Source organism: Cololabis saira, chromosome 23 (genome assembly GCF_033807715.1).
Source record: "Cololabis saira isolate AMF1-May2022 chromosome 23, fColSai1.1, whole genome shotgun sequence".
NCBI classification, from domain to species: Eukaryota; Metazoa; Chordata; class Actinopteri; order Beloniformes; family Belonidae; genus Cololabis; species Cololabis saira.
This window is the reverse complement of record NC_084609.1, coordinates 6878613-6892006: the sequence shown is the minus strand read 5'-3', so window position 1 is coordinate 6892006 and position 13394 is coordinate 6878613. Positions and strand designations below refer to the sequence as shown.

Here is a 13394-nt window from a genome sequence, read left to right as displayed (position 1 = left end):
GTAGAGTCATGAATAAATAACTACTTTGGAAAAGTATTTGTGGTAAACTTTTTTCTTTCCCCATCCCCCCAGAGTTACTGCTATATTTACAGAGGTGCTAATCACGGAGCATTATACAAGATTAAAATAATCCTGGCAATGTGAAACTAAAAATATAAACAAGGACCAAAGAAATAATAAAAAAAAACTACAACCAGATGAACCTGAGGTTAGACGAGGAGGCAGGACTGATGTAGTAACATAAACAAGAGCTGTGTCATTCGACTGCCTTATATAACAGTAAGCTGCTGTTCTTAACCCCACTTATGCCACCAAAGCATACAGTTACATTACAACACACAAACACGGGACACTTAACGAGTTAAAACTCATACACACAATCGTATCCCAACACAATGAGAGCGAGTGGGAGGAGCAGTGAGTCACTCCGAGCCAGAGACGTCTCTCCCCACTCGTGTTTACACTCGGCTTGTCCTGCTGCACATGTGAGAAAATTGAGGAAAAAAAAGGAAAGGGGGGTCGGGTGAAAGAATAGAAAGCCGACTCCAAGCTTAAAATACATCACATCTTTTTTTTTTTTTTTTTTTTTTTTAATTAGAACAGGAATAGTTGGAGAAGTAAGGAAGAGTATTAGGGCCAGGCAGGAGAAAAATAATATTTTAGAGGAAGATTTTTTTTTCATTATGCACTTTGCAAAAAAAGTCGAAATGCCGAGATTAATGTTGAAATACAATTTCGAGAATAAAATCGAAATTTCAAGAAATCGAAATACAAATTTCGTGAATAAAGTCGAAATTGTACTTCAACATTATTCTCGACATTTCGACTTTTTCCTTAATATTTCGACTTTTTTCTCGAAATTGTATTTCAACATTAATCTTGACATTTCTAATTTTTTCTCGACAATTCGACTTTTCTCGACGTGCATCAGGAAAAAAAATTATCTTCCTCCTCTAAAATATTTGTATTTTTCTCCTGCCAGGCCCTAATACTCTTCCGTAGGAGAAGAGCAAGCCACCTTTTTTTTTTTAATTTACTTATTTGTTTCATTACCTGCAGTATTTATAATGAAAGAAAAGATTGATTCTGACTCCACTTGAGACTCAAGTGTTGAAAATGATAAAAATGGCAAGCCATACTCCACCTTCAGTGTCTCCTGCAATCATTTTTACTAAAGCAGTAAGCCTGTACCTGCTAAACAAAACTACAGGTTGAAAACTCTTCGTGTTTGGTAGGAAAACAAACAGTAAGAGCCATCGAGAATATGAAAACAAACAGATCCCCCTTCACTTCGACCTGCCCCAGAAACCACACTTCCAAAGTACACGAAAGGCAGTGCTTCATTTCTGTCAGTGTTTCTAGACCATTGTGGCTTTCACAGGTGAATTATAGATTTAGTTTATGTGAATACATGTAATTAAGTGTTAGCTGGCAGTGTGTAACATTATTTTAAGCTAATATAGCAAACAATGCTTTAGAAAGTGATGAAGCGAATCTTTAAACCAGAATAATAATCTGTACTAATCTGTCTCATATGACCCATAGTCATATTAAAGTCCACTTTTGTATCCATCCATTACGCTGTTTCAGTTTTAAAGACTGATCTCTAGACAGGCATTTGACCTACAGTAACTCTTATGTTCTGCTGCAAACTCTGCTGTTTTCTGTTGTTTAAATTGTGTTTCTATATTTTGATTGTTGTACGGCGACCTTGAGTGCCATGAAAGTCGCCTAACAGATCAAATGTATTATTATTATTATTATTATTAGGGCTGAAACAATTCCAGTAATTCGATTACAAAAAATGATTGAGGAATTTTCTCTGCCTCGAGGAATCGTTTAATTTTGCAGCTCAAAGCAGGTGTTTCGCCCGGACAACACGCTGAACACTGCCAAAACTCAAGATCTTATCAAGACTTTAACTTAAAACTTAAGTAGAACTTAAAACGTGCTTGACACAAATGAAAGTTCAATTGAAACACGTGGGAAAAACACCTAACCTTTTAAGTGATGTGTGTTATCAGGTGTAATGGACTTCTTTAGGTTAGAAATAAGAACATTTCTTGGTAAGATCCTTAGTTTTTTGAGTGAAGGCAGTGAATTTGGTCAACTGGTGTAAGTTCAGGGTTTTTAAATGCACAGCCATGAACCTACTGGATTATATAATTTAGTCTTAGTAATGTCAATTAACATCTAACATCGTGTATTTGTGTATGTATAACATGTATATTTATAATTGCTCTTTAACTAAACAAAAATATGTTTTATCCGATTAAATAATGGAATTTTCAGTAGAATACTCGGATAGATCTTTATTGTCATTATCATTATGTACAACGAAATTAAAAGTGCTCTCCAGTCAGCGCATCATATAAAAATAAAATAACTGAAAAATAAATCAATAAAATGAAATAAAAACAAATATATATATCTAGACACATTCACCCCTCCACACATACATCAACATACGAACATTACAAGAACTTTCATCACATACAATCATTTTTTGTTATTGCACATTAGCTCCTGTTTTTGTTAAGAGTGGTTATTGCTGTTGGATAAAAACTGTGTTTGAGTCCGTTTGTCCTTGTTTTCATGAGTCATGAGAGATTACTAAAATATTCGATAGCTGCAGCCCTAATTATTATTATTATTAAGAGTGGGACCCAAAAAAAATCTAAGAAAAAGAAGTGAGAGGGGAGCAAGTGAGGACGTCCGTGTTCCCCGTTTTCCTGCAGGCTCACACGCCATTGGTTTGCTAATCTGTCGGTCTGAGCACAATTAGTACCGTCACGAGAGGGGAGGGTGGCGGGGGGGTGCGGTGTCGGGAGACTAAAACCAACCGGAGGAGACGGGAGGAGGAGAGAGGCTTGGCAGGACCTGTCACAGCTCATCAGTGCACAAGCGCATCGCATCTGGCCTCCGTACTACCGAGCGCCTCACACCCTCACGCACCCCCCGTACAGACAAACGGACATGTCTGCACAATGCACGCTCCAAAAACACGAACGCAGCCGCAGAGACGGATCCTAATGCCTACTGGCAACAAGAAAATACCAGTGCAGACTCAGAATCCTCACCATTTCTGAGCCGTTTCTCTCAGAGATTCAAACCTTAACTTCAGTGGTAAAAGATAAGTGTTTCTATGAGCACAAACTGTCACACACGTCTGTGGTCTGTGTTTATCCACGGTCTGACGCCAGTTTTCAAGATGTTTCCTGACACAGGCTAATGCAGCTTAACCAAGCATGTGTGTGTATGCATGTGTGCACAAGTGCTGTGAGCCACGGCAGCGTCCTGGCGTAGTAGCCAACTCGCTGGAAAATATGCTCAGCGTCACGACGGTGAGACACCTGACATAACCTCCCCCTGCGCTCGTCTCGACCTTCAGGCAACGGCGCGGCCAACTGCTCACAACCTCTAATGGCACTTTTCTAGTAGTACATATTCTGCTCTATTCGGCCTGGTTTCTTTTCCACTACAATTCAGCACCTGCAGCAGAAGTAGGAGGTTGGAGTGAAGCTGCTGTGACGTATTTGATTGTGTGATCTAACGAAGAAGACAACAACACTAAAGATGTAGAACCTGGAGGAGATGATAGATGTGCTGCTGGGTCTGTGGCTTGTGTTCCATATCAAGTTAAAAAATGAGAGAGAAAGAAACTTCAAGTGGCGACGCTTATCAATTTTTTTTGTTTGTCTCAGCGCTGCTGAAAAGTCAGCTGGAGCCGCGAGCAGTTATGAAGAGACAGAGCTCCTGGTAGATCTGGTCGTTCCTTATCGCCCGTCTAGATCCCTTTTTAATTCTCTCCTCAGCCACCAGGTTTATGAACATCTGCACCTCAGAGTTGGATCATGAAAGACCTTTGCTGCCGTTTCTGGTGGAATAAAATGAACAAGATTCCGTCAGAGTCTCTTTCTCTGATGTCACATCCTGACTCAGACGTCTGACTCCAACCCCCCGACCAATCGGTGGCCTGTAGTGTGATGACATCACAGCCCGACTCAGCCACTTAGAACCTCGGCAGAGTAGAAACAGAAAAAGTATCTTCTCTGCAAGTTAGACCCCTAGTGTGAAAGAACCAAACTGGGCAGAGTCGGTACTAGTGGAAAAGTGCCATTTGATGCAAGAATACATCCCGTAAAAGCCTTTTTAAAAGCGAAAAATATACTTTTGAAGGATGCTGGGTATCCAAAGCGACGTATACAATTTTAAGCTTCAGTGCAGAGTTTCACCATATACGAAAATCACTAATGCATATGTTTCTTGTGTCCTCGTTTGTCACGTTACAGTACTTAGCAGGATTAGATGTCACATTTTCCATAGTTGTATTGCATCCCTACATGCCGACTCCGCCGTAGCTCACCTCCTGTCCAGTTTCCAGTGCGGGCCGCGGCTGCTAAGTGCATCCTTCACAGACAATTTAGGGCTGATTCACAATCATTTTATTGGGTATCAAAATCGTCCGAGCAACAGTAATAAAAAGGGGAAAATTATGCTGTCTGCAATGGCGTCCAATAAGTGAAGGAGGCCATTACATCTGCATCCGTAAAGGTGTGTGGACAGGGCATGAAATGAGGCTCCGCTGCCCCCGCCGGCTAACAGCTCACTCGCCTAATTCAGTGGTCAGACACAAGCCCAGCTGGAAAATGGGACCGGACATAAAATGCTCCGATGCACGGCAGAGAAAATAAATAAATAAACACAAATGTTTAGTTCAGTAAACAGAAATTTCAGAGCCCCTTTTTCTGGCTCATCTGCAAAACGTATCCTAACTGCATTGCTACCATAGCGACCACACTTAAGGCCGAGCCAAAAGCATTACAGACAGGCGGGCGGCTCTTTAGCTCACAGACAGGAATAACTAACACATTTACGCCGTCAACACCGTGAACCGTCCTCACCGAGACTAAATACAGCAACATGGTATGTTCAACTGGAGGAAATCCTGCTCTTGCAACCCAAACGAGGACTTTATTCCTGCTAAAAGAGAGCTACAGCTGACCAACATGATTATATATATCATTTAAAGTAAACTGCAGAACCTAAAAGAGTCATAGCACTCTCATGGAAGAGTACCAGTAAACTGGATTAAGGAAATGTCTACAACTTTACCTGTGGAAAAGATTACTTACATTATAAAAGGGCAAACTATCACTATTTCAAAACATTTGGGGTCCTTTTATGGAATATATGGAGGATTTAAGCGGTCTGGGGCGGATGAGGCGTAGTTATCATTGATCCTCTGCAGTGTTGTAAAACTATTTTCTTTATTTTGATACTTGATTTCTTTATTCTGTGCAAATTGTACATTCGAGTTTATATTTCTGAACGATGCACAATGGTGAAATACTTTGGTCTAACCCTTGAAAAACAGAGAAACCTTTGTTACTTTCTTGTTTTGTTTGGGGTTTTATTTCTTTTCCTCTTTCCTTTTCTCATTTAAAACTAAACTGAGTGTTGCTTTATGATACCTCATAAATACCTGACTTGTAAAGAAAATTGATTCGAATGCTGGACAATAATTCAGCTGCCCTTGATGTTTTCTTTTCTTATTTTGTGTGTCATTGTAAGGATTTTGAAAACCAAATAAAGATAATGTTGGAAAAAAAAAAAACTGCAGAGCCTTTGAGGCGTAGCCCATCTATAAAGCTCAACTTGAACAGATAGAAACGTCAGTCAGTCATGCGCTCAACGACCATCTGCCCAGTTGAAGACCACGGCACCGTTACAGGGCCGAGTAAAAACTTTTTATCTGAGCTAGTTTGAATTTTACTCGGCGAGCTCAATGAGCCAGCGCTCAGTCAGATTCTGGTTAATCTGGGTGCTTGAACAAGGATCCAGCTCCGAACCACAGCGTTAAATATGTATGATGTGCAATAATAGATGTACACAACCCCTGCCAATCACACACACACTCACACACACACACAAGCCCGCACATCTGGGCGCTCTCCCAAGCTCCCCTGCAACATACGACAGTGTAATGAAGCACAAAACACACACTGCTGAAGCATCTGGCGCAGCCACAGACGGACTGACGGAGAGAATAAAGAACGGCACCGGGAAGAGCAAAATGAAAAATAATGAATTTGTGTGTGTGAGTGTGTGTTTGGGGAGGGGGGGGCAAAAACTAGCTGGGGAGAAGTATAGAAAGAGAGGGGAAAAAGTCACAAAAAAGGAGGACAGCTGGGAGGGAGAGAGAGAGAAAAAGAGAGAGAACAAGCTGCGTACTGCGAAGAGCAGGAGAGGGAGAGACAAAATGGAGAGATGTTTTCTAACCAGGAGCTTGTTAAAAGCACAGAGAGCGGAGGAGAGTTCCAGCTCATCCATTTATAAAGTCAAAATATTCACGAGGACAAAAGGCGGCTAATAAAACTGATCACTTCTTTTTAAAGCGAAGGCTTTAAGAAGAAAGAGGGTTGCAGGAAACTCCTGTAAATTAATAAGAGGGTTAATTACAGCGATCCCCCGATGATGTGAGCTGCAACATAAAGAAGCAGGTGATGGTGGAATCGTGTCTGTGCAGCCGCTGCAGAGACACACACTCCCCCGGTGTCACAAGGTAAACAGCTATACGCATATATACGTGTGTTTTTGCAGCCGTGAAGGAATTCTAAGAAAAGACGAGGAATGTGGTTGGTGGGAGGAGGAGGAGGGAAAGAAAAAAGAGAAGAAAAATCAATCTCCCTCTCTCTCCCTCTCTCTCTCTCTGCAGTGCTGCAACCGCTGGGTGTGTGAGTGTTTCGCCGGTGCGTTGCATGTGGCCCAGCTGCAGCGGCGCCACCAAGTGGCCACAGCCAGCGCCGGTTTGCAGGAGTGAGGGGGAAAACACGCTCGTAACGAGGAAAGAGGAGGACGAGACGAGTCGACAGATGCACAGACAACAATCGTGTCGACACACGACGACCTTCAATCACTCGGCTCTCCCGCGTGTGTCCGTACCTCTCCCTCGATCCTCGGGGGCCGGATGCTGGACAGGTGGATGGTTTTATACTCCCCGGAGTTCAGCTTGACCACCATGGCATCAGCGTTGACCACCTGCATCACCTGCAGGGACAGAGGAGCAGAGATGATGGACGAGTTCAAACAGAAACAGCTGCACAGTTTAGATCGAGTGAAACTGAAACACAAACAAATAGGCCTGTGTTGAGAAGAGGGGAAAAAAAAAAAAAGATTTTCCAATTCTAAAATCGATTCTCATATTAATTCCTAAAAATCGATTAACATAAACTTTAAACTTTATTTATTTATATGTCTAAAGATCGATTTTTTTTTCATCATTACATTAAAACTATTGGTATTTTTTTTGTTTATGCCCAAAAAAGGAATGTTTTGTTGGACACGAGAATAACTTGTGCCATGTTTTTGCCTTTAAATATGTTTAAAGGTAGAAAAACGTAAAAGTTTTCAGTTATAATTGCATAAATTATCTATATTTCATGACTTTATATACTGCCTTGGGGGTTAGATTTGCATAAAATGCTAAAAAAAAACAAATACTCAAAAATTAAAAACCGAAATAGTACGAAAATGGAAAAAAATTAATAGGAATGTGGTAAAAAAAATAAAACCGATTTCATACGTCTCTGATTGCTGCCCTGGATCTATTTGCTTTCAGAAACATTGTGTGGCAGAACTATCAGTTCTATCAGCATTCTGGGAGCTGATTGGTCCTTACAGCATCATTAGCTGCCAATACTTGCTGTTTAATCTCAATATAATACTAATATGTTGCATAACTACTGTCATATAATTCATGCAACAGCTCAAAAAAACAGTTTTAATAACACTAACCCAAAACGATATTGGAATCGAATCAGATCTTGATAATCGATTCTGAATCTTAAGAATCTAAATTGATTCTTGACATTTGAATCGATCCCCAGCCCTGCAAACAAAACTACACTCCATTAAGAAGTGAAGCTAAAAGGTCAACAATGTGGAAAAATCCTGGAAGGAGTGACATGGTATTGAATAAATCAATACTGGCACTACGTTGAGCTGAGAGAGTGACCAGATGGACTGAATGGAAAAACTGGGAAGTGAAGGAACAGGTGAAGGATAAATGGAGAGGAAGAGATGTATTTGCGGGGAGAAGGAGGGTGACGGTGCAGATTGGAAGGCACGGAGGGCGAGGCGGGGAGGCGGGGGGGAGAGATCCTGGAGTGGCTGAGTAAGAAAGCGAGTTAAGGCCTCCCAACCGGGGGTTTGGAGGACGGGACGAGGACATGCGGCTCCCTCGGGGACCGGTGTGTGCAACAAAAAACAACCAGCATTTTGTTAAAGATACACCTCTCCCAGACATTTGCAGCCGTGACGTCAAAAAGGACATGCAGTATCGATTTTTTTTACTTTTAATGCGACCCAGAAGTCCCTGTGCTGTTTCACGCAACGAGACAGAATCGGGGTATAATCTGACCGCCATCCAAATCCCGAGCCTTTAAGTAGGCCACTCGCAAAGCGCCTGAGAAATCAATGGCTCCACACACGCTGCCACCCACGGGTGCATTGGATGGCCTCACTCATCATCACTAACGGGGGTTCATATGTAGGTTGCACCCATGTTGACGTCTAGGCCTGTGTTGAAAAGATCCATTTTTTTTCATCATTACATTACAACTTTTGGTATTTTTTTGTTTGTGCCCAAAAAAGGAATGTTTTGTTGGACACGAGAATAACTGGTGCCATGTTTTTGCCTTTAAATATGTTTAAAGGTATAAAAACATTAGAGTTTTCAGTTATATTTGCATAAATTGTCTATATTTCTATACTGTATATAGCGCCACTTCAATAAATGAATTAAACACAGAGTGAGAGACTCAAGAACCCAACAGAGAAGCCATTTAAATACGAAGTGATGGGAAAATTGCAGTGTGTAGAATTATACTACATATATGTACGTTTATATATCATGTGTAGGCCTGTGTTAAAAAGATCGATTTTCTGATTCTAAAACGATTCTCATATTAATTCCTAAAAATCGATTCGTATGTCTAAAGATCAATTTTTTTTCCCCATCATTACAACTTTTGGTATTTTTTTGTTTGTTTATGCCCAAAAAAGGAATGTTTTGTTGGACACGAGCATGTTTTTGCCTTTAAATATGTTTAAAGGTATGAAAACATTAAAGTTTTCAGTTATAATTGCATAAATTGTCTATATTTCTTTACTTTATATACTGTCTTGGGGTTACATTTGCATAAAATGCTAAAAACCAAATTCTCGTAAATGGGAAAAACTAAAAGCGATTTCATCCGTCTCTGTTTCCTCCCTGGATCTGTTTGATAATTCTGACCCACGATGTTTCTGAAAGCAGTTCTATCAGCATTCTGGGAGCTGATTGGTCCTTACAGCATCATTAGCTGCCAATACTTGCTGTTGAATCTCAATATAATACTAGTATTAATATGTTGCAGAACTACACAGTCATATAATTCATGCAACAGCTGAAAAAACAGTTTTAATAACACTAACCCAAATCAATATCGGAGTCAAATCAGATCAAATCTTGATAATCGATTCTGAATCTTAAGAATCAGATCGATTCTTGACATTTGAACAGATCCCCAGCCCTATTGACGTCCTCCGGGAGACTGCAGTGATCAGGGCGAAAGACACAGACCAGGGTGCGTTTGGCTCATTGGGAGATTCATTATTCCATGAAAACAAAATCAGACTGCCATTGTGTCACCAGAGGACAGAAATTAGACCGACCCACATGCTAAAGAGGGACTGCCCACAAACCGCAGCCAAAACACATCACACGCTAATCACCGAGCTGAGTGGGAGAGATCTGGAGAAGTGGGGGAGCAAGAGGGACACAAGTGTAATGAATAAGTGTATGAGAGGAAGCACACACACAAACACACACTGGCACAAACCCGCCAGCCGGTTTGCCTTCACATTGGAACAAGGTCATTTTGGGGCCTGTCCAAGTGAATAAAGTGTAGCAGAGAGAGAGAGAATGTGGCAGAATTAAAAAAGAAAAACAATAAAAAAGGGAAAAACCTCTGCATCTACCAGCTAATTATCAGAGGAGACGAGAGCAACGGATCAACACGCGCCGCGTTACGGGGGAACAAAGACGGAGCGAGCCGGGGAGAGTAATCTCACAGCAAATATCACAGGAACAGAAAGAGGGAAAGGAGGGAGAACGGAGCAAAAAGTCGTTGAAAGTAGCTGCTGTGACAGGTTGAGTGAGCAGGCAAAAAAGAAGAGGAAAAAAAAAAAGAAAAGACAAATAGGCTGGCAGCATGACTCACTAGTCTAATCTGATAAGAGCGGTGGGGATCTACTGCCCCCCTCTGGCCGAGGCCGGAACAGCAGCTGCAGTCGCCAGCATCCGTCACCCCGGCTGCTGTCAGGGAAGGTGCCGGATGACTCAGTTAGGTCGCTTTCAAACGCACCGGCTGATTTGTCAAGCGAATTACAGGACTTTACATCAACTTGTGTTTCTGACTTCACCCCCCCCTCACCCCACCCACCCCCGGGTGCTGAAGGCTGGCAGCCTGGTACTGCTTTCAGGGAACTCATTACTGATCCAGAAACTACTTTACACTCCCTCATTACCCCGAGCCAAAGTGACTTATTACCCAAAGCGTCCCAATCTTGAACAGAGTCGTTGTGAATTATTCAAAAACGTGTCCCTTCTTAAAAGTAGAACCACCCACTTTTGAAGAATGGATTGATACTGGCCGCGGAATTTACATCATGGAAAAGTTGTCATTTTTCCCTCAGAATACAAAAAGAAAAGTTCTATGGGATTTGGTCTAAATGGACTGAGTACATGACGCCTGTAAGATCTGACTTCATTTGAATCTGTGTTTTTTGTGATGACCTGCTCTCTACACCTGATACCACTCTAATGGCGCTTTTATACTCGTACCTACTCAGCACGATTCGCCTCCACTCGCCTTGTCCTCGTTTGTTTTTAGACACCCAGATGAGAAGTAGGAGGTTGGAGTGAAGCTGCTGTGACGTATTTGATTGTGTGATTAAAACGGAGAAGACAACAACACTAAAGATGTAGAACCTGGAGGAGATGATAGATGTGCTGCTGGGTCTGTGGCTTGTGTTCCATATCAAGTTAAAAAATTTGTGAAAGAATCTTCAAGCAGCAACGCTTTTTTTTTTTTGTTTGATTGTCTCGGCGCTGCTTAAAAGTCCGTTGGGAGCCGTGAGCGGCTGAAAAGTGACAGAGCTCCTGGTAGATCTGGCCGTTCCTTATCGCCCGTCTAGATCCCTTTTTAATTCTCTCCTCAGCACCAGGTTTATGAACATCTGCACCTCAGAGTTGGATCAGAAACAGACTTTTGCGCTGACATTGCTGGTCGAATTAAAAGAGAAGCCGCAAGCCGCTCTTGCGCTGATTCCCGCTTCCTGATTCAAACGTCTGACTCCAACCCCCCGACCAATCGGTGGCCTGTAGTGTGATGACTCAGATCCAGGGCCGACTCAGCCGCTTAGAACCTCGGCAGAATAGTTACAGAAAAAGTATCAACTTGGCACGTTGGACTCCTAGTGGAGAAACGCAAAACCGGGGCGTGGCGAGTCGAGCAGTGTAAAAAGCGCCATAATACTGTAGTTTATTTCTTTTTCATCTTGCAAAACTGACGATAACGAGAAAAGAGCTCCCCCAGTTCAGTTAAAGTTACACAAACTTATTTTATTTAAAATCTTGGAAAAGCATCATAATCAAAGACACTTGGACTTTTGTTTGTTTTGTTTGTTTTTTTTTTTTTTTTTGTTCCACCTGTTCTGTAAACTTTGGGGAAAGGAAAAAACAAGGGGGGACCGCACAGAGTCTGAAGAGCAAAATGCGCTTGAAACGTAACGACGATTGATGTGCTAAATAAATCTGCACTAGGGAGCAAAAGTGCGCGGTCTTCTCTTGTTTTTTCCTGCATCTATGTTTTGAGACCAGCGCCTGTTAAGATATTGGATGTGCGCGACCTATTTCACCCTTTGAACTTTGGAGAAAGACATTGCGATGGTCCTAGGAGTGAATGTAATACTGTATATGGAAACAATTGCTTTTTCAAATAAAAAAAAACCTAGTCCCTTCTGTCCACCTTCAACACTGAATCCAGGCTCTACCTCCATAAATTCATCGCAGGCACAGCGATGACATTTCATCTCACAAATTTCAAGTTTAAGAGTTCACTACCTTCTTTTTTTTCTTATATCATTTTGAAAGTGGGCGGATGGCCGAGGAAAAGGGGGACACTTCTGGGACTTGACCCATATCTACTTCTTTAAGCTCAGAGAAGAAGTTGATACAGAAACGGAGGAGGACACGTCAGCGGGGTTCACCGGGGGGAGCTGAACCTGCCGTGCCATTTATCGCTCGCTCAGGTAATAAGAGAAAAGGGAAGTAAAGAGGGACGGAGGAGGAATACCGACGACAGGATTGATGGATGGAGGGACGAGTCCTCCTGAGAATCGCTGCATTACAGTACTGATCGTGAACAAACTCCACCGAGGGAACAACGGGCCTCCAGCGAGTGCTTGGGATGGAAGACGGATCGACGAGGCGCATGTTTTCAACGACGGATCCCAGACACGTATGCAGAGCAGAAGCTTTTCATCCGACTGAAATCTGTTGAAATCATCCTGATCACATGCTCCAAGGTGACGACTCGACCCTTGCTCAAGGTGGGCTGCCCCAGGAGTTGCAGATGGGTTTCTAATCCCATAATCTGACCCAGGGAGTTGAAGGGGTGTCACCTGAAGGCTCAGCAGAGCAACAGACATGAAGAGGCGACGGAGACCACACTACACCTTCATTAGAGCTGGGGATCGATCAGATTCGGGATATTTCAGAGACCAGTTTTACTTGAATATAGAAGAGATTCTCAGAAAACTAATGCTGTAAATTGTAGAAACAAACTCTAACTTGGTACTTTATCAAAAATATTAATGTTTACATTAACAATTGAGCCAAAGCAGTTGTTGTCCAGTCATTGCTGGCTTCTCTTTACCTAGTCACCAGATCTCGTGAGATCGCTGGTCACGCGAGACTACCTGGCTTTAAACTGCAGACTGCGTTATACACAGTAGAAAAGACATTAAATTATTGATTTGGGGGATTTTATGAAGGAAAATTGATTCAAATAGATTTTTTTTTAACTCAGCCCTAACCTTGATCTAGCCATCACAGAAGAATATAAAGGTCTGCTCCTCAGGGTTGAGGCTGAACATCACTCAGTGCAGTTACCTGCACATCTAAATCCAGCTATTGGATATAATTCAACTAAGGATTTAACTGGAGTTTCCCAGAAACCCAAGTAAACATGCACGAGAAGACAATCGATTAATGGGGATTAATGAGGTGTGCTTGACTCTGTGACACTAGGTGGCGCCACACGCACTTTCACGTTGCCGTTCTTCTG

At 42.0% G+C, this 13394-nt stretch overlaps 1 protein-coding gene across 1 annotated transcript in view; it reads right to left on the bottom strand.

Moving 5' to 3' along the window:
• Positions 1-13394, bottom strand: part of snd1 (staphylococcal nuclease and tudor domain containing 1) — a 275137-nt gene that overhangs the window by 235686 nt on the left and 26057 nt on the right. The window contains exon 10 of the mRNA XM_061714247.1: positions 6946-7050. Coding sequence (XP_061570231.1) covers positions 6946-7050 — 105 coding nt within the window. The remainder of the gene's footprint in view (positions 1-6945; positions 7051-13394) is intronic.